General features: G+C 56.5%; 1 protein-coding gene across 1 annotated transcript; it reads right to left on the bottom strand.

Annotated features, from left to right (window-relative positions):
- Window positions 1-381: 381 nt before the first annotated feature.
- PI4KB (phosphatidylinositol 4-kinase beta) lies at window positions 382-23834 on the bottom strand. Its single transcript, XM_037411826.1, is given in 13 exon segments — window positions 382-2134; window positions 2136-2293; window positions 2895-3015; window positions 3245-3377; window positions 3532-3797; window positions 3884-4007; window positions 4706-4810; window positions 5192-5301; window positions 5483-5710; window positions 6068-6295; window positions 10309-10353; window positions 20202-21171; window positions 23616-23834. Coding segments are annotated over 13 exon segments (2535 nt in total). The 5' UTR covers window positions 23639-23834; the 3' UTR covers window positions 382-2110.
- Window positions 23835-25813: the final 1979 nt, after the last annotated feature.

The following is a 25813-nucleotide window of genomic DNA, read 5'->3' as shown; positions in this document are numbered from 1 at the left end:
GCTGCAGGTGGATTAGCTGAATGGCACACCTGGAGCAAGGGGGGGCTTTGAAAATAAAAGGAGAAAAAAAATAAAGCAACCAGCAGTTCCCCCAGCCCTGGGCCAGGACCACCCCCCTCCCCTGGCGCTGAGCCTCCCCACCCCCCACCCCCCAGCCGTACTGCGTGGGGCTGTGAACGTGTAAATGATGTTTAATAATAGAGAAGAACCTAAAGTTTCTACGAGTTTTAGAGGAAGGAAACAAAACAAATTGCTTTGTATCTTGGTTTTCAAGCACTTTCAGTGCCTTTAGATCGACACTTCTGTTAAAGCGGGCGGGGGGCGGCTGAACACTTGTTTTAGGGTTGTGATTATGCTACATTAAAACTACGGGCACTGCAAGAGGCTCTCAGGTATCCTTTATTCTTGTAGTAATAATGCAATTAAACTTTTAGTGGTTTAACCCCTGCTGTGCCCTGTCTTGCTTACCTGGCCCCCGCGTGTGTGTCCCGGGAGGGGTCCTGCGTCCCCCACCCCATCGCAAGGGTATGGTCCTGCCCCAAAAATGAGGTGGAAGGGGCTGAGGGGGCCCCCCCTTCCCTCCCTGCTTCCCAGAGAGGCCTGGGGGCTGCGCTGAGCCCCCCACCTGCTGCAACACAGGGGAACCCAGAGGAGGGCGTGATTGCCTGCGCCGTGGGCTGGGGGTGCCCCTGGCATGGGGACCCCCACTCAGTCCCTGATTAATGCCCCCACACGGTGGTTCCTGGCCATACGGGCAGCCAGCATTTTAAAATAAATTTTTGTTTTTAATGCGAAACAATCAACATGACAAATAATTTAGTGCTACACAAAGAGACTGAGGACATCCAGGTTACAGGCTGGCGCAGGGGGCAGGGGGACGGGTGGGGGGGGCCACCGCTCGCATGCCGGCAGGGCGGCACATCTGACCCAGCAGGACGGTCTGAGGCTGGGGGGACGGGGGGGGGTGGGGCATGGGGGGTCGCTGCTCTTAAAGGAAGGGGCTGTCAAAAAGGGGGGGGAGGTGTGTGGCCCCCCGGAGACATGGTGGGGGGCGAGGGGGGGGGAGCTAAAACTTTGGGCTGCCCTTTTGCCTTCCCCTGGGGCTGGCAGTGCCGAGCCTGGGTGGGGCCGGGAAGGCACCAGGCTCCTTCCCCCCACCCCGTCCCATCCCTGGAGCTTCTCCTGGGGTCAAACCCAGCCCAGGGCTCCAGGTGAGGGGACCCGCCGGCCGCAGCCTTACATCAGACAGAGAGACAGCAGCCAGAAATTATTGCAAGGGGAGGGGGCGGGGGCGGGGGGAAGCTTCACAGTCCCAAATTCCTGGAACACAGTCAGAGGAAAAGGTGCTGGGAGGAGCGGGGGGGGGGGGCAGCACCGCACCCCAGCTGGGCAGCGGCCTCGGGACCCCCCAACCTTGACGTACCGGTGTGGGTGCTACGGGAGGGGGTGCCCTACGTGGCTGTGGACAAGGGGGACTTTTGAGGGGGGTTGGGGAGGGGAAAAAGGGGTGCGCGAAAGAAACGGGCCCCGAGTGGGGGCTGAGCAATGCCGGGGTAGGGGGGGAACATGCAGGGAAGGGCCCCCCGGGTTCACCTCCGCTGCCGTCATGCGGGACCAGCAGAAGGCTCAAGTGGCAGCGGACGCCGGAGGGTGGGGGCCAGGCCCGTCCCCCCCAGGTCCCGAACATTTCATGAGATTGTGGGGGGGGGTTCACAGGACACGCAACGGGCGTAATACTGACAGGGGGAGGGCGGCAGCGCGGGTGGCGAGCGCTATCCCCACATCCCCAGGCCCTTTGCTGCTTTCACCTGGCCGCCCCGACCCCGCGCGCGTCGCACGGTTACCGCATGATCCGTTTCGCTTTGATTTTCACAAGTGGAGGGGTTTTTTTTCCTGCTTCGACCGCTTGGGGTTTGGTTTTTTGTTTTTTTGTTTGTTTGTTTGTTTTCCTTGTTTCATTTGTTGAGGAGCCCTTGGCAAAAGCAGCCCAGGACGACGCTGAGACTTGGCCTCCTTTTTACCATCGAGGACCAAGAGCTGCTTCCCGGGAGCAAAGCTCGGGCCCGGGCCGGGCGCGGAAGTCGTTCTGGGAGAGGGAGGCCCGTGGCCATCACATGATGCCGTTGGTGAGGTTACTGGAAGCCATCGTAGAGCTTGGTGGTGATGGAGCGCATGCTGCCGTCCACCATCTGCTCGATCAGCAGCTGCAGCTGCTCCTCCGTCATGTTCATGTGGAACCGCTCCTTCAGGTTGCGGATGGTGGACGAGCCGTGGAAACAGGGGAGCTGCGACCCTGCGGGGAGGGAAGGACAGGCTTTGGCACGGGGGCCTGGGGCGAACGCAGCCCCCAGGGGCGCGGCGGCCTCCATCCAGCGGGACCCTTCGCTTGGCGCTGGCCCCCGAGGCCGCTTTGTGGCACGGGGACCCCCCCGGTGCTGCCAGGCCGCGGCAGGGTTAGCCAGGACCCGCTGCTGAAGGACACCGCCACGTTTGGGGCCCGGTCCCACACCGAGGGAACGGTGACCCCCATCCCTCGGGGGTGCTTCAGGCTTCCTGGGGGCACCGCAGTGCTCGGCCGTCGCCACAGGCACGTCTCCGCTCCTGTAGTGCTCCATGGCGGACCGGGGGATGCTCCCTCTCCCTCTGCTCACACCCACCCACTCCAGGGATCCAGTGTCTCCCCGAGGCCTTTCCCTGGGGCAGGAGCTCCCCGCCCAGACCCCAGACCCTAAGAGGGCTGCCCGGAGCCTCTCCTCATACAAGACCCCTCTGGATGCTCTCCCACCCTCACCAGCTCTCCTCCGCGCACTGAGGGTCCCTGAGCCGTTCCTGGGTGATGCTCTGCGCAGCCCGGACGCACGCGTGGCACCTCGGGGGTCCCCCGCCCCCCTTACCTTGCTGCATGATCTCCACGATCTGCACCACTTTATCCATGTGCTTCCTGGCAGCGATGAGACCCTGCAGCATCAGCATCTTGTAGTAGTTGAACATGTCGCCGTCCAACCCGCCCATCACCTGCAGGGGAGAGGACGTGTGGGTGGAGGGCAGCGGATGGAGACATTTTAGGGACAAAAGGGGCGCCCTAAGCAGGGGGACAGTCAACAGGATGGGCACGAGAGGATTTTTTTAGGGATTTTCACTTCTCTGAGCAAACCCGCATTTGCAACGGGGCACCTCCCGCCCTCGGCTCATCCAGGAGCAGCGCGGGGATCACCCCTTGCCATCACGTCCCCCACTCACTCACATCCACAAATTCCGTGGTGAGTTTGAAGGCAGACGTCTCGAAGCCAAGATTCCTGGGGGAGCTGGAGAGGATGAACCCGAAATCGATGTGGATTATGTGTCCATCCGCATCCAGCAAGATGTTGCCGTTGTGCCTGTGCACGGGAGGGAAAACTTTCCATTAAACTCTGCAGGCGCGTGCGTGGCCCTGGGAGCAGCAGCACCCTCCGCTCCCAGGATTTCCCTGCTGTATCTGGGGACAAAGTGACAAATCCCAGTGGGAGATGCAGCTACGGCGTGGGGACCCACCTGTCCTTGACCTGCAGTAGGTAGCAGACCAGGCAGTAACCGGCACAGCTCTGCACAAAATTCCTCTGGGCCGTCAGGAAGGATTCGGTATTGTAATTGCCATGTTCTTGCAGGAAATAATCCAGCAGCGAAAGCAGGGATTGCTTCTTGATTTGGTGGATGGACACAGCATTCACGACTGGCTCAATCATGCCGCTGTCGGCAGAGATGACGAGGATTTTGTATGGCTTGATCCAGAGCGGGACACGCTCCTGCTCCCAGATGGACTGTGGGAGAGAGAGAGAAAATCCCTCAGGGCCCAGGGCGGCCCCACACGGCTGCAGCCCCCTAAGCAGCCCCTCTCTCGTCTCACCTGCAGCTGCTTGAGGACCTGGAAGGCGAGCAGCTCCTGCCGGAGGTCGTCCCCGCACTTGACAATGACGGAGAGGAGGCGCCAGGAGGGCAGGTGGCCGTAGGGGGACCCTTCCCGGATCCTCCTGCAGGGAACGGGCGAGGATGGGAGCGTGAGGAAAGGGAGGGTGGGCAGCAACCAGCCCGGGGGTCTCCGATCAGAGGTTTGGGGGCAAGGAAGGCCTCTGGAAACGTAGCAGCTCTGCTCGGTTGGGACGGCAGCAGGATGAGTTCCAGTGCCCAGAACTGCAAGAACTGCGCACCGAGCCCTCCCTGAACAATGGTGCAAATCCCACCTGAGCCACAAGCCATCCCCGAGACAGCAGGAGGGAATTAACTCCCCCGGAATCTCCCAGCCCCCCCATCAGAACAAGGTGGACGAGACTACCCCCAAATGTATAGAGCCCAGGGGGCTCCCTCTCTCGCTCAAGGAGAAATCTGGGGGTTGGACACACAATCTGGGGAGCAGGTACGCAGATCAGTTTATTTTGGGACCGGCCAAGTCTTCTGACTTAAAGGATGCCTATAGATACCTGGTAAAGCCCCTCAAAGCCTAACCCAAGAGCAGCAAGTCTGCTGCGGATTTTTCCCCTCCTGCAGCACACCCGCTGCTCGCTGCCATTCCCCGCCGCGTCCCGAGCAAACACCCACCCTGGGGACGAGCAGGGCCTAAAGTCGAGGCCGTGGTTATTTACTGGGCAAGTCAAAAGAGCAATTTCCTTGGATTTCCAGGGCAGACAAAGTCCCTGCAGTGCCGAGGCCAAGCCAGCGCTTCCAGCCCTACCTGACTTTCTCCTGCCAGGGCTCCTTCAGGGCGACAGCAGACGGGTCCTCGGGGTCCCTCTTGAAGGAGGTGGGGGTGTGCGCCAGCTGCTCCGAGAGCCGCCGCCTGCAAGACAGAGCTGTTACAGCAGCGAAACCCGCTGCTGAGGGAGAAAGTAGCGTCACCACGTGCACCCAGAGCACTTGCCGAAGCCCATGGGCTCACCCCACGCCCCGCGCCAGGGCCACGTCCCCCGCCTCCCGGCACGGAAGGTGCCAGCAGTGAGTGGGGGGGCCGTGCCAGCCCAGAGCGCCTTTTTCCTGCCTCTGTTCAGGGCTGTCATAAGCCTTCGCCGCCCAGAGTTTGCCCCTCCTCAGCCTTTAGCGCAGATGGTTTTTATGAGGAAACCAGCAGAGGAATTCTGCACCCCCCGCCTTTTTGCACCTGAACTCGTAACCCATCGCGATAAAGCTACTGCCGGGGCTGCCCTCGCTGCGCCAGCCTCACCTGATGTCTCCAGCAGCGATGAACACGGGCTCCCTGCTCTCCTGACTGGTGATGCTGTCCACAGAGAACTGGGAGATGTTGTCACAGCTGTTGGTGTGAATCTCTGGCAGCTGGGAGGGGGAAGGTGCGAGAGGTGGGATGCAGCAGCTACTGCCATGCGATTCCCACCCCTCTTTTCCCCCAGGCAGGAGCTGGGGTAGCACCACCATCCTGCACGGTGCTGTGCCTGATCCCAGCAGCATCCCGCAGCACCAGCAAGGGACAAACCCTGCCCGGCACCCCCAGCCTCACCTCCACCTGCAGCTCCACGATATCGTCCACGGACCAAGCTTCGTCGTCGTTGTCGTAGTTGGGGACGGTGGTGAAGCTGCTGGTTCTCTGCTCGTGCGTGATCCCGCACTCCGGCAGGTTCTCGGCCGAGCGGGTGCTCCGGATGCGGTTCTCGGGGATGCGAGCGGGCACATTCGCTGTGTCGAAATTGTCACATTCAAGTACTTCAACGTAGATTAAATAGGGAGCCTGGGGGAAGCAAACCCAAGCGTTAGCAGGGCCGGGCGGCTGCAGGAGGCAGCACGACGCTCCGCGCCTGCAGGGCCTGTGCGTTTTGGAGGAAAAGCGGCGATTTTCAGTAGGTGTGGAGCTGCCGCGCACAGCTCGGAGCTCGGTTGCTCCCAGGGGTCTCCTCCCTGTCCCAGCTGCCTGGCACATCTCCCACCCCACCGCTTCCCGCTCTGGAAGCTCCCCCCACTCCCAGGACCCAGGAGATGCCCTCAGCACCCATGTGAAGCCCTTCTTCCCCTCGACCCCCCAACAGGGGCCGTGCTGAGCACGAAAATCTGCCTTTTGAGGCAAAAGCCGCTGTCTGGCCGGCCGTACCTTGTCCTTGGAGTTGAGGACGACCGCCTGGGTGTGTGGCACCCGCACCACGTGGTGGTCGAAGCCGGCCGTCGGGAGCCAGGCGCGCGCTGGCAGCTTGTGGTTCAGCAGCGACAGCTCCGAGATGAGCCGCTGGGTCTTCTGCTCTTTGGTCGGCAAGGTGGCCAGGCGCTTCCCGATGGCAATCAGGGATTTGATGAATTCTCTCTCGGGGGCAAGTCTGACTGGCTAAAAAAGGTTTAGGGAAGGAGGGTGGGGGGAGAGTGTTACCAAGGCAGCGGGTCAGCAAGGTGCTGGCAGTTTTGCAGTCAGGCTCCACAGTCTAAACGCACCGGGATAAATTCCAGAGAGAGAAAGAGGCTCTTCCCTGCTCCCAGATGATGCTCCCACGATGAGCTGAGCTCATCACCCGGGAGCAGAGCAGGACAGGACCGAAGCTCTCTTTCCCTTCCCGTTGTGCTGTCCAGACTCCCACCTCCCCATAACTCCGACGTCCCCCCAGGAGCCCCCCCCGCCCCGATCCCCAGGGCCCGGAGCCCGCAGCCGGCAGAGGGAGCGCAAATCGGCTCCATCCCCAGCTCGGCGCTGGTTTTTGTTCTATCCTCACCCTGAAGCTTCCATCGAGGCTCCATCCGACCATTTTGCAAAGATCAAACCATAATTCAGGAAGCCCCTTGGACCCAGGAGCCCCCCAGCACCCACCGGCTTGAGCTGAGCTCTCTGCTCATTTTTTCCCCAAGTTTTTAAATCAGGACAACAAACGATTGTGGCTGATTTTGCCATTTAAGATGCAGAATTAAACTTGCAAAGTGTTCGCTGCACAATCATGCTGGAAATGCACATGCAAAAAGCTACGGAGCGTGAGAAAAGGAAGCAAAGGAAAACGTCGGAGAGCCGGGAATGGCTGCACAGCAAAATAAAGGGATGGTGAAGAGAGGAGAAGGATCAGTCTGGTGGTTCCCTTTTGGGAAAGAGCAGGTGGGGAAATCGTTTGTATCTGTAGTCCACGTCAAAAATCCTTCCAAACTCAGGGGTAAGCGCTGTCCTCTCCTCCACAGCGCTCTGCTCTCTTGCCCACCTCGCTGGCGAGCGCAGCAGAGGCATCCTCGGGACAGGAGGAAGCGCTTGCACGGCATCTAAGCCAGCAATGTTGCTTTCACGTACGAGGCAGAGGATAATATTTCAAACCCTGCACCAGTGGATGCACTGGAAAGCGCCTGGTCCCATCAGACCCTGCTCTGCCACCCTGCACCCCAAGGCTCCCTTGACCTCCGGGACAGTTTCCCTCGATTGCATTTAATCCAATTTCTGCAAAAAGCAGAACGATATCCCACAGATGCTCTGCTCCTTCCGACCCCTCTCCCTGTCCTCTGCCATCGAACCCCGACGGCTGCGATGTCCCTGCTCCTCCAAGGGCTCCTGCGCTCTGGCCGATGCAGGTTTCCAGGTCTGGCACATAGTCCAAGGATCCCAAAGCATCTCCTGAAGCATCTTCTCCCTGTTCTGCGAGTGGAGCAAAGCCGTCCCGGCCCCGGCCCCACCTCTGTGACCTGTTCCACACCTCTGATATTCCTGCTCCAGCTGCAAACCTTCAGGTCTCAGCTCCTCCAGCCAGAAACACGCAGCCGGGAAACGTCCTCCCCATCCCACCCCGCTCCAAAGGCATCCCACCGAGCACCACTCCGCTCTTCACTGTTATCGGGGGACTCAGCACGGAAGTTTCGCATCCTGTTATGGAGAAGCAGCTTTGGGAAAAGGCATGAGCTGAGCTGGGGCCGTCGCTGGCTGAGCCATCGCAGGAAACGCCATCCCCAGCCTGCCCGAAGAGCCACAGAAAGTCCATCGTGCTGGAGCTGGGCTGCGGAGAGCTGCTTGTGCCCTGGCTCACAAATATCAGCGTCCTGAAGCCAAGCAAACAGCGAAGGATGGAAGATGCTCTTCCCTCATCCGACCACCCGAAGGATCCTTCTGTTGCTCTGAGCCAAGATAAATATTTACTTTCTACCGTTTACTTTCGACGACAGCAAAACATTTCACTGGCAGTGCTTTGAAAAAAAAATAATAAATATTCCTGCTCTTAAATTAGTCAGGGATTTGTGCTTATGTTTTGCTAAGACACACTCCAGGAGCATCCATCTCCCCACACGGGTTCCAACCGCTTCCCAGGCCTGGGCAGGGACGATGCCACCGATCTGTCCCTGGCTACCGGGACGGCAGTGGAGGGAGCCCCAGCTTCGGCCAACGGCTTTGGAGCGGTGCCGGAGGTGTCACGTCGTGGCGAAGGGGCAAGGCCGCTCCGGCTCTGCGCAGCCATCGTGCCCGGGGGAGGTTTAAGCATCTGAAACGGGAGCATTGACCTGGGACGCTTTCCAGCCTCAGCTGCCACAGTGTCTTCTGCTGTCCCACCTGCCCCTGCCCTGACATCCCACCTCTCCTCCGCTCAAACCACCGCAATTCGTCATTCCAGAGCTTCGCACAGCGAAACCGTGGCTGCCCCCCATTCCTGCTGCCCACGGTCACTCGCTCCCCAGGAGGGAGACCCACCTGATGTACTCACAGGTGGAAACTACTCAGCGGTGCAGAGCAGAGCTGCTACCTGGTCCCTTCAGCCTAGCTGCCTGCCATGGGGATTTCAGCGCCAGTGATAAATGCCACGAGCCTTCAGCTTGGTGCAGGTGCCTGCAGCGGGTTTATGAATTTGGCATAAACGGTTGCAAAAAAAAAACGGGCTGCAAAAAAAGCAACACAGCTGCTGCAGTGAGCATCTGCCACGGATAAACAACCTGGGGCTGGAAAGCCTGGAAGGAAAGGTCTCCTGCCACTGGGGAGAGGAACAGGCACTTGCTACCGCCCGGCGCCGGGTGTCAGCGAGATGGATGGCACAGCCACGGTGCCGGCAACACCCATCGCCGCAGCCGGAGAACTGCCAGGACACTTCTGTGAGGCCCTGGGACCGAGGGGCCTGTAAGCGTTCTGCTGCCACCGAGCCTCAGAAAGCCACCAGAGGAAGAGACGCCGCTGCCTTCGCTCCGCTGGCCGGAGCGGGAGGCGGAAAAAAGCAAGTGACTCGCCTAAAGCTGGGTGGCAAACCGGGACCAGCCCAGCATCCGGCCTCCCACCCATGGCGGCCCGAGACCCTGCGCCCCTTGCACCACTTCAAACAGCAGAGCTGGAGGCGACTGATAAAAAAAATGAAAAGGAGGAGACTGCATCGGGGTGGACTCAGGGGTAAAAGCCTCATGCCCTGTGCCGGTACACAACGGCAGCATCAGCTCTCCTGCCTGCACCGTCAAGGTGTGAACATTTCCCCTCTGCAGCACAGAAGGACGAGTGGGTGCACGTCAAATAACCCAGAGGCTACATCAGCTGGAGGCCACCGAGCAGACCCTGTCCCAGAGGATGGGGCTACGCAAGGCACCGCTGCCCAGGTACGTAGTTTTGATCATGGACTACATATCCAACGTGTGGAAGCCCACTGGGAATCCCAGGTGGAGAACACACACACACTGGCAGGAAAATGATACAGGTGAGGAAGATGCTATTGATTGGGGGGGAAAAAAAATAAATTAAAAAGGCTCATTTTGAAAGAAAAACACTCTGCTAGGGAGACACTGGGTTTTGATTGAAAGTTTAACGCACAGAAGTTGGGGGGGGGGGAATGATTTGTGGAAAAAGCAAATTAAATCCCATCTGGCAGAGAACTTTCAAGTAAAATTCAAGGAAACAGCATTTCCTCTTTCATCCGCGGACACCGCCATGCAAAGGTCAGCGACTGCTCGGACCAAAATCAGCAGCCAAGTCCCTCCCGTGCCTCCGCCGGCTGCTGGCGGTACGAGGGTTTCTCTGCCCCTCGCTGCTTTTTTTTTGAGGGGGGTGGGGTGGGGTGGGTGGGAAGGAGGGGAATGAGCACCCAGGGCCCCCCCTTGGGATTTTCTGCTTTATTTTAGCCAAACCAGCGCAAGCAAATTTGCCCAAAGCTCCCTTTCTGCCGGCGTTTCACTGAACACGCTGGGCACGTTCAGCCAAAGCCGGCACCATCTGGCCGGTGGCACGAGAGGCGGCCGGCACGCTGCCGGCGCTGGGGGTGAGCAATGCAGATATTGGGGGTGACCGCTGGGGACCAGAGCTGCTTGTGGTGCATTGCCGGGTGCCGGGGTTTAGGACTTTTGTGGCAGAGAGGAAATGCTGCTGTCGCGGGGAAGGCAGGCAGCCCGGGCGCAGGAACGAAACGGGCCACTTACGGGAGAGAGTGACTTATCGAGACTTTCCGTACTCGAGGAGAGCTCCTGGGAAACGGAGGAAAGGGGGTTTGGTGGCAGTTTTGGGGGGTGGTGTTTGTTTAAAAGGAGAGAGAGGAAGGAGGGAGAGGGGGAGAAAAAAGCAATAGTTTAGCTCCACGTTCATAACGATCACTTTTCATTTTTATTTTTATTTTTTTCCCCCACCCCACCCCATCACAGTTTTGTTGCCTTTTACACTTGGATAGAAAGCGGCACCTAAACTGGCACACGATGCTTCCAGAGTAACACCACAACAATTTCAAGGATCTAAACTGGAGCCTCCTCCGGCCGCGGCCACTCGTGGTGGCACCAAACAGGGAGCCGGGCTGGCGGCTCATCGGCAGATCTAGTGCTAAATGCCCATAAAACCCACACAGATTTTCCCCATTTACATCCTTCAAAATAATCTTCTACCCCAGAGGTGTAGCTAAGGTTTCAGCTCTGGCTTTCTGGGCTCAAATCAGCTGCAGAGACGGGAGCTACCAGGGCAGGCAGGGATGCTCGTGCCGGCATCTGCCTCGAGACATCCTCTTGCCATCAACAAACCCTCTTTTTCTCCCCTGGACTTTAATTTAGCCTCTCATTTCGGCAGACAAAATTAACCCCAGGGAAACTGTCGGACAAATTTTAAAAACCTGACAACAATTAAACTATTTCCAAGCTGACAAAGAGAGCTTTCAGCATTGGAGGGGTTACTCTGTGAAGCAGCATCCCTGCGCAGCCAAGCAAACCCTTCGTACCATGGGCAGAAGCCACCGACCGCGCTTCCCCGCAGCCACCGAACGCCACGCTGCGCAGCCGCCCTAACAGCAGCTTCCACCTCTACCCCAGCCGTCCCACCATTCCAGCAGCTTAAGGGCCCACAGATCCATTATTTTCATGCCAAAAAGTGGTAAAATGGAGCTTCAACATCCTTGAGACCAGTGTGCAATTGGTTTTAAAATTCACTTCCCAAAAAGAAACAAACAGGTCCGGGTTCAGTACGTTAGCTACAGGGATACGCTAATTCCACCAGGCTTAGCCTTGCCATAAGAAATAACAGCGTTTAAATTAATTGCTTCTGCATCAGCACGTAAAAACCCTGACAGCGCTCAGACCCTGACAGGTTCACCCAGGAAAAACACCTGGAGCCGGGAGGCTGCCACAGGCTCACGCTGCCGCCCTCCTTCCCAGGCACCGGGCCATTCGGGACCTTAAATCGGAATATTCTGTGGTCAGAGTTTCCCCTGTTTTGGTTTTTATTTCCATATATATATGGAAATAAAAAGAATCTCTAACCAGGAGATGGGGAATGCAGGATGGCAGGTAACCTGAAAAGCTTTTACCGACACCGTCTTGTCATGTTTGCCCACGACGAGAGCGGACACCTCTAAAGCTCACCTACCGGCCGTGCTTTGCCCAGTTCAACTCCCATTAAAATCAACCCCATTTTAGAAGCTCATCTTCTCACGGCTTCCACACATCCCCCCACCCGTGACGCAATCCTCACGGACGATCTGGGCTGCTCCCGCTCCGTCCCTGGCAGTCACGAGACAGACCCCGGTCCCCGCACACTTCCAAGCGGAGCCTATTCCATGAAAGCCACGCCAGCGCGCAACGCCTGACGGTAGAGCTCTCAAATCCCTCTTGGATTTAGGACTCAAGCTCCCAATTTTTATTTGGCGTCTTAAATCAAGGTGACGCGCAACCCACCCGGCGCAGGATGCACCCTGTGCTTCGGCGAGCGCAGGCTCTGCTCCCCGACGGCTCCACAAGCAGCGGCTGCGATGCCATTAGGTCTCCAATTTACTAACTTTGCCCAAAAATGCCGGTTCTGAAAACCACAACTGTCGACTACAGGAGCTGGAGACAACCCCCCTGTGTTAAACAAAAGCCCTTTGGTAGGTTTAAGAGGTGTCGGCGTATTAACACATCCAAACGAAGGGTCTACCTTCAAACGAGGAGGTCGTTATCCAGCTTGCAAAGTGGACCGGGGTGCCCCGGGAAGCCCACGGGCTGACGCAAGGTGGGTTTGCACCACGAGGCTGAAGATTAGTCAGAGCCGGCCCCGGGGTGGGGGAACGGCACATTCCTCCAAGGTTCAGCTCTGGGGCTGTAGTGAAGCAGCTGCTCCCCAGACGGAGCACGGCCGGGCTCTTGGCTTTTCCACCTCTCCAGGAAGCTCCGGCATCTCCTGCAGCTCAGGTCACCTGCTCACCACACCAGGCAAAACCTCCTCGCAGTGCCAGGCCTGGGTCCAGGGAACAGGAATAACAAACTCGGAGGGGAAATTAAGTGCATCTTTTTTTTTTGCTTAGCGTCTAACCCGCCGGCATAACCTCAGCAGCTCCGGACACGTTCTGAGCCGGTTCCTCCCCACCTGCCTGCGCTTCCAGCAGGCTGATCGCAGCGTGGCTCTGCTCTGGGACACAGCGAGGCAGCCAAGGAAAGACAGTTCTGGGGTCTCCATTCAATACCTGATGATTTCCCCAGGGAGATCAGGTAGCTTTATGCAGCCAGCCAGCAAACTGTCCTAAAAAAGTGCAATAGTGAATACAGCTCATCATGCGAGCAGGGCAGGCGAAGGCTGGGCTCCTCCAGATGCATCCTACCCCCCAAAACCTAAAATAACCAAACAAAAAAGAACCTCAGCACATTTCTGGCTTCTCCTCTCTGTGGCATTTGGTCAATGCTTCAAAAAGCTGCTGCTGGAGGAGACAAGGATTGCACGAGACTCATTTCCCCAAGAAACGCGGCTGGAAGGAGCGGGAAAACGAGCCATGTTCCAAGGGTGCCAGCGGCACGACTCCTCTCCCTCGCAAACTCGACAGATGGATGAGCCATATGCCAAGCACGGGCGAGCTTCCAGATCTGTCACTCGGGAAACCAGAAGCCTCGAACATTAAATACCCTGGTCTCAGCCGAAACTGAGGTGCCAGGCGGTGTGTACGGCCATCGTCAGCTCCATCCCCTTCACCGTCGCTGCGCCCTGCGCTCAGGACACGGCTCACCTGCAGCCACCCAGTCTGCAGGGCTCGCTTTGGGGTTTGAGGCTAAAATTCTTGGTCTTTCTTAAGATGTAGGAACGTTCAGTGCAAGTGTCTACCCGGGTAAACACATACCGTCACACCGATAAAAATAACTCCGTCTCTCTTTGTAAAGCGCTCGACAGCACGCCTGGCACGCCTCGACACCTCTGCCACGTCCACAAACCCTTCCCAGGACCTTCCTACCCGTTACAGAGCTGAAACGGGTATTATGGATGACAGTGGTTTGTATCTTAAAAAATTATTTACAATCCCAGCAGCTCAAGAGGCAAACACCTCACTAACACTGCTGGTGCCACGGGGAAAAGAGGATGTTTTAGCCAAGAGACACAAAACCTGGATGCCCGGAGGAGCCAGGCTTTGCAGCTTTACTGACTTCTGCCACCCTGGCCAAGGGAAAACCCTTCAGAGGGATGCCCTACAAATCCAAAGGGATGCTGCGGAAAGGTTGCCAAACCTCCCAAGCCGGACCCGTCGGTGGGACCGCGGCGCAGCCGGCAGCACCGTCCTCACAGCCATTTGGCACCACAGCTCGGCCAGCCGCGCCGCCGCCCCGCGGCCGGGAAACAAGCCCTACCAGGAACAGCACCTCTGCCAGCGTCGCTGAAGGTGCAGTTCCAGAGGTAAAAGGCCAACGCTCCTCCACACCCCGACTAGCAGAGGCAGGGCAGGGATGTGGGCTGAAAAGCGAAAAGACCAAGGTCAGACACGTTGGGCAACCTCGAACAAAAAGCAGCTTGCAAATCCAGAAGTCGCCTGTAAGCACACACGCTCCGATAAGCGAATCCACGCAGAAACGCAGACGTAAACAGATTTGCATATAAACCCTCCCTGCCGTTTCTCAAGATAACGCTGATGCCGCTGTTAAAAAAAATAAAACCCACACCGTGGGCAGCGCTTGCATCGCGTGAAAGCTTTGCTCTTCCTCCACCACCACCCACACGCAGTGGCCCCGAGTTAACAGCGAGGCGCTGGCATTTAAGAAGCTGCCGTTTCCAGCGCTCCATTCCCGGCAGCCAGCCTAGATTCTTGACTGATTATTCAATTAGCAGTTTTCTAATTAAAATTTTTTTACTTGACTAGTAGAACCAGTTCAGCCAAACATTTTTGTTCACATGGAGATGCAAGCCTGGCCGGCTCTCTCCACCATCAGCCCAGCTCTGAGCTGGCACTGGCTTCAGGCTCACAGCTAAAGCAAGCCATCCCCATTTAAAAATAACTGGTTTCAATCCAGATGGGTTAAATAAAAAAAAAAAAAAAAAAAAAAAAAGCAGCTGGATTTCCCCTCCTGCTCTCTCTATGTTTTGAACCTTGATCTTAGCTCCTGAAGGAATCCCACAGATGAACCGCTCCTATCCAGGCCATCAGTGTGATTTATTCTTCCCACCTCCCAGGCTTTGGGAGTTAAAACACTGGTGGGAGGCAGAGCAAGGCACAGGGAGTACCCTCCCCGTTTCACCCAGGTGCAAGGTCTCAGCTATAAAGTTTGACACGTCTTCCCTAACATGAAAACTTCCCGACCTCCAGGGCTCGCCATCACAGCGCTGGATTTCTCAGCACCAGCAGCGCTGCGCCCTGCCACGCTGGCGGGGACACGGGGGTCACGGCTCAGCGGGGAGATAAAGGGCTGAGTATCGGCGAGGGCTGCAAACCCCAGTCTGCCAGGCAGGAAAAGCGGGGCGTGAAAGAGCTCGCAACCAGCCTTGGCTTTCACATCAAGTCATGGGGTTTCATCTTTGAGAGGTGTTTTCCAAAAGCAGCAGCCCGACAAGAAACACAAAGAGGTGCAGCAGCAGCAGCACACCCCAGGCACACTCATCCCTGAAAACGCCAACTCGGCCAAGCCCCGGCTGGGCTGCGGGGGTGCAGACCCAGGGGGGTCCTCATCCAGCCCTAGAGAGGTGGGGAGATGAGCGGGGGGAGCAGTTGAGGTGCTGCTGCCACTCGGAGCCTGCCAGGACCCAGGCGAGGGTGGCTGCACGCTGCAAAGGCGGCACAACCTGTTTGTGCAGCAAATCCCCCGGGGCGGCCGCTGGGGAGGACTCGCTGCACCTTTACAGCAAATCCTGCTGGGTGTACGGAGGAGGTGTCATTAAAACCCAAGCACCCCGAAGTCAGCAAGGCTGGAGTTTTTGTAGAGCTAGGTGAAATGAAGGCGATCAGACAGCAAGATGACTTTCCCTGCTCCAGGTTCGGCCGCCCCTCACCCCAGCAGGTCTCTCTAGGGCACCTCGAGACGTCTCTGGTAGCTTGGCCCAGCCACAAACGGTTTTACTGAAGTTACTTAAGCAGCTGCTCTGCCCTGGGTGAGGTTTTGTTTCCAGGTTGCTGCCTGCAACCATGCCAAAACCCCGGGGAGCCGGACACATCGAGCTTCCACCTCCACACGGTCCCACCAGCCACCCAGCTCCACGCCACCACGTTTCTGCCCAGCACAACCCACTTCACAGCACAACCAATGGCACCAGTGGGACCAGCCCATGCCAAACGACCTTCTCACACGTTTAATGTTTAAACAGGCAAGAAAGACGCAAAGTATCCCCACGGCACAGCACTGGGACGGCACCCTGTCCCCGTGTCTGCAGCATGGGCACCTCAGCCACGCTCTGTCCACCTCCGAGCATCCCAGCGGCGCGCGGCCGAAGGCGTCTCAGGCCACCTCCTCCAATGGGACACTTGTCAGTGCTCCCCTGGGCTCCAGCACCAGCATCAGGTTCCAGCCGGGTCCTCCACGCCTGGTTTCAGCTTGCACAGGTGGACAATCCCGTGCTGAGCAGCTGCAGCCATTTAATCCACCCTTTGTAAATGGATCTGGGAACGGGACACACCTGGACTTGGCAAGACCCGACCACCACCCTGGAAACCAGGGCTCAGCCCATCCACCTTGAACTGGAGGGATGCAGGACGACATGAGTTTTGAGCTTGTGGCTTTTCCTTTGCATGCCCTTGCATGAGCTGAAAATTAACACATGTAAAATAAATTTACACCATTAGAACTGTACTGTAGAAACGTGTTACGCAGACGTAATGCGGTGAGGATTTAAAAACCCACAGTGTGAGCAGCACTTAAAGCCTCTCCTGCCCGTTATTACAGTGGTTATGCAGCACGAAGCAAGAACTGGAACAGAGACCTCAGCGGGGGGAATTATTCTCTAGAAAAAGCACCACAGCTGCGGGCGACTGCGGGGAAAAGGACAGATTCACCCCAGGGTGACTACAACCTTGCTGGGAGCCGGCCTCCCCCCAGCTCTAAAACCACCACAGAGTTTTTTTTCTTAAGTAGCATTAATACCCGCGTTGGGTCTGACTCAGCTTATCCAGGACCAGCAGCAAAGGACAGAGGCACCTGCAGGAAGCAGCCTCGGAACAGGGAGCGCCTGGCACCGCAGCTCGGCAAGGATGGGGACAAGGGGCAATGGTCCAGGGGAGAAATAACACCCCGGAGGTCTACAACAGGTGACCTACGGGAAGCGTAGAAGAGGCCAGGATTGTTCAGCGCAGAGAAGATTGATGGGAGATGGCAAAATAACCCCAAAAATTGTTCGATGCAGGGAAGACTGATGGGAAAATAACCCAGCCAGATGCAGAAGGATGCTGTGGAGAAGGGAACGTGGTGCCACCACCTCCTCAGTGGAGCTAAAAAGCAGCTTCAGGCTCCAGTAACAAAGGGGAGACGAAGCCTGGGTGCAAGCTCTGCAGTGGGCTGCAGAGCCTCCAGGGCAGACAGGCCACTTCCACCAGCACCCTTCAGGATGGGTGCGACAGACTGGCTGTCCCTGCACCTCTCCTTTCCCTGCACTTCTCTCCAGCCCTGTCCCCTGCGGCTTGTATTTCAGATCTACGCCCACCAGCCCAACGCTGCAGTTTTTCCTCCCTACAGCTCTTTCAGACAGTTTATTCCATTTCTCCTGCTCTCCACCAGCCGCTGGTCACCGACCAGAAACGACCAACTCCTCCGCAGCGCCTCTCCTCCATCCTGCGCTGCTCCTGGCTCCGGGGCCGCCCCTGGGCCCAGCCGACTTCACTCCAACCGCAGCAGACACAGAGTTATCCATGTTCCGACACCGGTCCCACGTTTGCAGCAGACAGCTGACAGCGTCACGTTTTACACCCGGCTGGGTTGTACCTGGCTTTGCTTTTTTAAAGACGGGAAGGAACGCCCGACGCGCGGCCGAGCAGCGGCCGAGTTTGCAGGCTGCGGCCGACGTGAGACCAGGCACTGCGGCAGCGCTCGAGAAGGAGATTCAGGCCTCACTGCCTTCCTTCATCTGAGCGGGCAACTTCTTGCTTTTACAGTTGAGTTTTTTGCAAAAATAGAAACTGAAGTTTCTCAGGAGGCACAGCGGAGCGGATCCCCGACCCACGGCTTGATGGTATGGACACTGGTGGCAGAGACAAAACCGCGTACGGGGAATAAAGCACCTCCCAGACGAGCACACATGAGATTTTACTGCTGAAAAGACCTCCAGCGTTGAGAAAATCTGGGGAACTGGTGAAGGGCTCATGCCAGCACAAGACAATTCAGACAGCTGTGGGTTTCTCAGACCGAGTAACTTGCAGATCAAAATAGCGAACTCCAGAATTTGCTGGAATTTATGCCGGACCTTCCTGGCCCCACCACCAGCACTGGTGAAGCAGCTGCTTTTCGCAGAGGATCGCTGGTTTCAAACAGGAGGCAGGAACATTCAGCACCTAAAACAACATGGCTCCAGAAGCCGGTGGGGGATATTCAGAGACCAGGAAAGTTCTTAAGGCGCCTTGAGTATCCCTATGGCTGCGCAACACTTAAACAGCTTGCTCGGCCTCGGGATCAAAATACGTTTCAAACATTGCCAAGAGAAACTCTCTGCTGCGTTGCCTTCATCCATCATTTATGTAAAGCTTCAGTTTCCATTATTCAAGCAGCTACAGCCAGCACGAGCAGAGACCTCGGCACGTCCCGCTCCCCACCAGCCAGTTGTTTTCCACCGAGCAGCTGACGGGCAGAGATATGAAAGATTCATTTACCCATCGGCAAACACCACGACCCCGGCTTGCAGCTGGGTTTGCACCCAAGAGCTGCAGGGAGCAGGACCGGGTGGGTTTCCCTTGAAACCAGCCCAGCTGAGCGCTGCCTCATGCCTCCAAAGCCTCCTTCAAACCCTTGTCCAAAGGAGCCTTTCCCAAGCCCGGCAGACAGGCAGGGGACCACGTGGCCCCTTCCAATGATTTACAACCCCAGCGCGAAGCCGAGAGAAAGGGGGAATCTCAGACATGGCAGGAAAGCCAAGAAATACTCCACTGTTACGAAAACGGTCATGAGATCTTGAATGTCTAGACAGAGCCGCGGGGAAGTTGGCTTTCAAGATCTCATCCACACTAGCACAGGGATGACCCAGAAAAGGAGCTGCGCGGAGTTTGGCTCATCTGCCCGGGTGAACGGCTGCCCAAGCCCCGCCGGGACCGAACCTTTGGTATTGTGGTTTTACAGGCCATTTCTGAGCCTGCCGAGCCATCCCCGCTGCAGAGGCGAGCCACCTCCCCGGGGGAGTATTTCAAGTTCGTGAGTTCTGGAAGAGGCATTGCTTTTCTCCGATTTGGTTAGCACTGCTCATAAAACCTGCGTTTAGCACCAGCTCGTCTCCTCTGCCCTCCTCTCCCGCCCGGCAACCCCATCTCAGCCCTGCATTTCTCACCATCTCAAGCTGATGCTCATGCTGAAAAACATCAGCCCTTCAAAACAAAGCAGCAAAACAAAAATTCTGCGTTTCCAGCTCTTTTTCCTCTAGCCTTGCAGCCCCACTGCCGAGGATGCTGCTCATCCTTTTGCTCCTCTCTGTGTCAGCAGATGCGTGAAATGAATAAACTGCGTTTTCTTTGCAAGAAATCCTGCCCAAGCAAAACCACACTCTCTGGTGAGTGTGCACAGTCTCGCAGTGTGCACCGACACAGCAGCTCAGCACCAAAGCCAAGGCAGCTTCGTGCCGATAACTTCTTGACACTTAAAAATAAACACCGCAAAGCCCACAGGAGCTGTTTAGGTTTGGAAGACACGTAACACGCATACGTTCGAGTTCACCTATTTAATTGCTGTTTACTTTGGCATTAAACCGCATTAGCGCCTAACCCTGGAAGCGTCCCCTCCATGCAGCCCAGCCCCTCCGGCAGGGAAAGCCTGGCTTTCCACCGTCTTGGAGCTGTGAAAAGAGGACAGAAATCCAAAGCAGAGCTCAGCACAGGGCAGCAGCCACGAACAAACCCCACAGCTGCAGCTCTCGGCCCCACAGCCAGAAGGGTGAGCGCGCCAGAGGCTTGTTTTGGCCAGGGCACTGGCAGGGCAGAGCCGATGGGTTTATCTGCTCTCCTCCTGCCCCCAGCTGCCCAGGGCCCTTTCCGCCTGCGAACAAACCTCGTCGTTGCTAAATCTTGAACAAGTCGGGACAAGGAGGAAATCACATTTCCAACAGCAATCAGATGGCTGCAGATTGCAAAACAGAGGCACCAGCCTGTTGCCCAAACCGTGTGGGAATTCAGCAGCGCAGGAAGCGACTCAGCCCTCCCGACCCAGCTTTCTGCCTTACCTTGACGCCATCTAATGCCCCCCCCTTCCACCCACACCAAGAAACGCCCCCTCCAGAGCCCCAGCACCCTCCAACGCGACCCACTGGTGCGTGTCAGTTTGCTTAGAGACACAGGAATCAAAACTTCAATCATTTGCAGCAACTAGGACAAAAAAAAAACCCTCTGCGGGGTAAAGGAGAAGCTATGAGATGAGAACCAACCGCTCGAGCACGGCCCTGGGGGCATCCCTTCCTGGGTGAGCTGAGCCTTGGAGGGCCCCAACATTACCTCTTCTTCGCTCTCGACTTTGGGATTGCTGGCTGTGCGCTTCAGATTGCTGCTCAGGCTGATGGTAACGGTGGCGTCCGACTTGGACCTCTGGTGAGTCCTTTTGGAAGGAGACAGGCCCATATCAGGCGCTGGGCTCAGCGACGGCAGCTCCCTCTTCTTGTAAGCTGGCTTCAACTCGTCCGAGAGGATGAGTTTCCGCAGCTTGGTCCCACGGGAGTGTCGCTGAGTGGAGATGTGCATGTCCGAGGAGTAGGCACCCAGCAGCAGGGCACACTGCAGGGAGAAGTTGATGCTCTGCCGGCAGCGGTGCACAATGTAGGGCTTGATCGCATCTCCCACGTCCTCGTCCATGTGAATGTACATATTCAGCAGCTGTGGCAGGTAGAAGTCCACTTCTTCGTTCCTAAAGCAGAACAACCTATTCCCAATGTAAGCCTGCACACCAGGTTCCTTTGAATTGTACAAGTATGAAATGGCCATGGAGATATCAAAGAGTTTGGATTCAAAGAGCCGGAGGAGCCAGGACTGCTTAGCAGAGTTATTCTTCTGCCGCTTCCGGGCGGTTTTCACCGTGTTGGCCGCCGTCTCGTCCTCCTCCTGGATCTTGGAGGCCGTGCCAGGTAGATCGTCCAAGCACTTGATTTTACAGCCCTCGCCGATGTCTCCATTGGCCAACTCCACCGCGGTCCGTGAGGCACGCTCTGCCTCGCTGCCATCAGCCAGCTTCGTCAAGCTGTCAGAGGAGACACCGTGCATCAGCTTGACCTTCTCCAGGACCTCTTCGCAGGCTTTCTTCGCCACCTCGGGGTCGATGACTGCCAGCTCCCCGACACCTTCCGTGATGACGCTGAGAGACGTCCCGCCATTCCCTTGGGGCGCTGAGCCGGGTGCCTGGTCCGAGCCTGTCCCTCGGGCTGGGTCTGCAACAGAGTCTCCCATAGCAGTGGTGGGTCTGCACACTTCAAAGCTGAAAAGAAAACAAGACACACACAAGAAGAAAAAAAAAAAAAAAAAAAAAAAAGTCAGGGACACAATCCATGGAGAAGACCTGCTTCCAGATGGAAGGTGGGAAAACAGGAACCCGGGCTGGGATACACCTCAAGGGAAACAGAGAGCAGAGATGAGGTTTGGTGCAAACCTTCTGGAAAAGCCTTTGTCTAGAGGGAAGGTGCCCCAAGCCAACGCACACAACACTGAGCTGATCACGTTGGGTTTTAAAGGTCTTCTGGGTGCCCCTTCCACTCAGACTTCAAAGGGAGCTGTAAGCATCTATCAGCCATTACACAAAATTTCCCCGTTACCATGACGATAAAAAAATTGAGCAAGCCAAAAAGAGAAGCGGGGGGGAAACAGGTTGTTATAGGCTCTCCACCCCAAAGGCATTCTGCAACCCTTGGAACTGGAGGGCCACAGGCTGGGTGGACCCAGCGGCTCTGCTTCTTGCTAGAGGAGGTGGAACGTATCCCCCGTGCTCGGCTTTTGCTTATCCAACCTGCCCCGGGGACAGAGGGGACAGTGGTACGCGGCGCTTTGATGGTGCGATCCCCCGCCGGTGCTGGCGATGGGCGAGCAGAGCTGGAGCAAGAACCAAGCCTGTTGCAACTGGGTCCCTGTTTTCGAAGTCCAGGCGCTACTGCCCAGATTACGCATCCTCACCAATGACTGGCACTTAATTATGTTTTAAAAATAAGATAAACGAGGGATTGAACACACTTCCCGGTTTCCCATCTCGATAAAAAGAGCAGCGGTGCATCTCTATGGATAACCAGCAAGAATAAAGGCAGCCAGTGCCAAGTGAAATCGTCCTCTAAAAATAAAATAAGGCACTCTATTCAATCTAACATCATTACCGCGGCTCTGACTGCTTCCCTTTATTGCTCATACGCTACAAGAAGACAGCTCGTGATCAGCAGAAGGGCACAATGCCTTTTACAAATGTTAAGCACTGCAAGCAGATTGCCAATTCCCTCCTGCTTTTCACGTCCAGCACGGTGGAAAAAATTACTGTCTTTGGAAAAGAAGTTCAGTGAACCATTTTCTGCCTGCCTGTTCCCCCAACGACCCCCAGCCCTGTTTTGCCCACAGAGGCTGCGCCAGCGGGTTCTTGCAGCGAGATATTTCCCTGTTAATTTAATGACCTTCTTTCATCTGTTTATTTTTACAAGCGATTACAGCTCCCGACGCAGGGAGAAAGGGGTGAGGAAACCCACGGCGTTTCTCTCTAAATATTCCAAGCGAGTAAAAACGAGGTCGGTGTGTCCAGATGTGAGCGCCGCTTCCCAGAGACTGGTTTCCTCCTCTTGTTTTCAAAACACTTAAGCTCTAACTACGAGGTGAAAAAAGCCTGACCAAAGTTCAGCAGCCCGAACCGATATGAATAGCATCTTTCACCCCGTCCACACGGCAGCAACACACAACGTTTTCCTCTGTGCTTGCCATTCTCTTCAGTACAAATCCTGCGTGCTTCAAATATTTGTGGTCATTAGATCCTAAAGACCCTGTGAACTGAAGGAAGTTGTTTTTCCCTCTAAGTGAGCCCAGCCTTGCTCCATGAAAGCCCAGATGTTCTAATTTTTAAATTAACACTGCGCCAGCAAAAAGGAGATCTTTCGGTGTAACTCGGCCAGGCGGGATTTAAAGAGGCAACCGAGCGGAGCCGGGTCCAAGGAAGGGTCACACAGAGCTTTGCTCATGCCAGCACTTCTGGGGTCCTTCAACTATTCACATCGAGACAACTGGGAAGGCAAACGGATGAAAAACAAAAAAATGCAGCAGTGGCATCTGCCAGAGTCCCAGACGCGGCTCCGCAGCCACACGCGGAGCGCAGCAGTACCTGCGAACCTGGGCGGCTCGGTCGCCCACAGAGGGCTTTCCGAGCCCCGACTGTTTATCCGATGCAGGGAAATGTGTTTGACATCCTCCTCGCTGGGCTGCAGAGGAAGAAAAAGTGTGTAGGATCCCGTTAAACCTCCCTCCCTGTAAACGCGGGGCACGCAGGTGAAGCCTGGTGCAACGTGACGGTGCACGCTGCAATCCTGGGCGTTAAACCTCCTCCACGTCCGTGGGAGAGGCGGGATCCGACCCGACCTACTCACACAAGGTATCCCGATGACTCCGAGCTGCCTGTGCCGTCACCGTGAGCAGAGCCGCTCCCGCCGCCAGCCCAAACTCCCCGATCCTTTGGCCACCTTCCCCCGGCTGGCCGCGGCTTGCCACCGCCGAGTGGGTTAAACTTGGATTAAGGAGCTGCGCAAGACAAATCCACCCACGGGCCTGCGGGGTTACCTCTGCACCACCGGCACGGCTTTGAAATCTGTGCATTTGCTTTTTAGAAAGTCAGTGCATTGCTTTTTAAATTTTATTATTATTGTTTTGCTCTTCAGCCCCGCCCCCGTCCCCCCCAACACTTACACAGCCGCCTTCTTCGGTGACATCCCAGCAATGGGGCTGTTTGGAGCCCGCCAAGGACACGTCTTCACTCCTAGCGCTCCCTAAAATCCCAGCGAGGGGGCTCACTCCCCGCCTCCTGCACCTCTCTGCATTTTTCCATGATTCACATCATTTGTTAAACATATCACAACGTACGATTTGCCTCTCGAGGCTCAGCAGAACTCCCCGATTCCAAATCGCTGGTCTCAACAGGGATAAAAACCCCATCAGCTGCACACAATGAAGCAATCCAGTCTGGAAAACAGGCTGAGCTGAATTCATGTGGTTCATCCTCCACCCACAGCCATAACGGGCCAAGTTTCTCTCTGGTGGAACGGCCCTGAAGCCGGTGATTAAATAAGAAATAAAGGGAAGCCCCTATCAGCACAGAAACTACCGATGAAGCAGCCGCGTGTCGGTGCAGCAATTCCAGAGCCGTGGCTCCTTCGGGAAGGGACAAAAGCAGAGGGAGATCTACGGGAACAGAGCTGTGGCTTTACAGGAAAAAAAAATAAAAGTCTTGCTCCTGCCTGACTTGAATAAGAAATATTAGCCCTGGCAAACAACCAGGAGGACAGGATGAAGCCTCACCAAGACATCTGGTCTCTATTACGCTGCATTACTTTTTGTTTTGCTCAGCGCTGACGGCCTTCAACATTTTGCTGTGCCTTCAGGAAGGCCACAGGAGTTGGGATGGGGGCAGAAAACATCACAGAGCGCTGGAGGCCAGACAAGGATGGACTGTCAGTGCCCCTCACCAGGCTGAGGGGAGAGCCCCCGCTCCTCGAAGCGCCCCTCCGCACCCACTGCAAACAGAACAACTCAATGCCACAGATTAACTGATAGCTTAGAGGTTGGGGAAACTGAGGCACAAAGGGACTGTGACTGGCTCGGCTCGCATGCGGGAGATGGGCTGTGTGTGCGAGCACCACTGAAGTGAGCACAAATAATTCATCCTGGGGGACACATCACCCTCTTTCAAACCTCAAATCCCCTTCCTGGAGGGACTCGGCACTGACATGGATGAGCTCCCACCCGTTTTTCACACTTGGCTGAAGCAGATTCAACCTCTGCACAGCACAAGGGTCTCACTCCACTTCAAAATAAAAATAAAAATGTTCCAGGCACCCCTTGAGGACAAACTCTGCCCATAAACCTCCTCTGCTGCACCAGGGCATGGCTGGGGGACTTCTCTGCCATGGAACAGCACTGTTTCCATCTTGAAGGGCACATGCCACGGAGCAAGGAGCAGAGGGAAAGCAAAAAAGGTGATTTTTCATGGAAAAGGGCAACAAGAGGCCCTGAGCCAAAGGCTGAGGGATCGCTGGCACCCCGGACAGACAGGACAGGCTCCTCCATCCAATGCAACCGCCCCATGTCAGGCCTCGGGACGGAGCAGCCTCTGAGAGCCCTTACTCGGGAAATGGATCAAGTGCAGCTCCTCTCAGCAGCTTTGGTGCCTCCAACCAGCACGTCAAAGCCCCGACACACCGGCCCGGCAGCTTTCTTAACAAAACAGCAGCTATGAGCAACACTGCCGGAAGAAACAGCACCAGCTACAGCAGCCACCACGGGCGGCCTGAGCGCGCTCACGCCTTAGCTCCACACAGCTCCTGAACGCCATCCCGGTTTCCAGCCCAGCAGCGAGGCTCACCGGCTCGGCTCCTGCGGCAGGACGGAAGGCTGGATGCCCCGCAAGCGGCTGGGAGCACTCCGCTCCAGTTCGGCATGGCTGGGATGCTCCTGCTGGAAGGATTCCGCATCCCGCCCCGCTTTCACCAGGCTCACCGACACGCCAAACTGTATTTGGCCAAGCCTGTGTGTCCGAAACATCAATAACCCTGGGGCGCCGGCAGACAGAACAACTCACCCCTGGATTTGGAATAAAATAAAAGCCATGCTGCAAGAAATGCAGCAAGAGAACGACAAACTACGCAACGTGTTAAGGAACGGCTCCAACGCTCCTTGGCCTCCTGGCTCCATCAGGGAGATGCCCCTAACTCCCTGCTCCAAATATCCATCCACAGCAAAGTATTTATAATATGTCTTTGTGGCATCGTTCCTAGGAAGCTGTTCTGCCTCCCCTGCTGCAACATCCCCGCACCGCAGAGGGGACGGAGACGCAGGAAAGAGGGAAAGCCGCAGCCTGGCAGCCCCAGAACCACGCTGCCAGCCCTTTT

Source organism: Falco rusticolus, chromosome 19, assembly GCF_015220075.1.
Source record: "Falco rusticolus isolate bFalRus1 chromosome 19, bFalRus1.pri, whole genome shotgun sequence".
Classification (NCBI taxonomy): Eukaryota; Metazoa; Chordata; class Aves; order Falconiformes; family Falconidae; genus Falco; species Falco rusticolus.
This window is presented reverse-complemented; position numbering and strand designations above follow the sequence as displayed.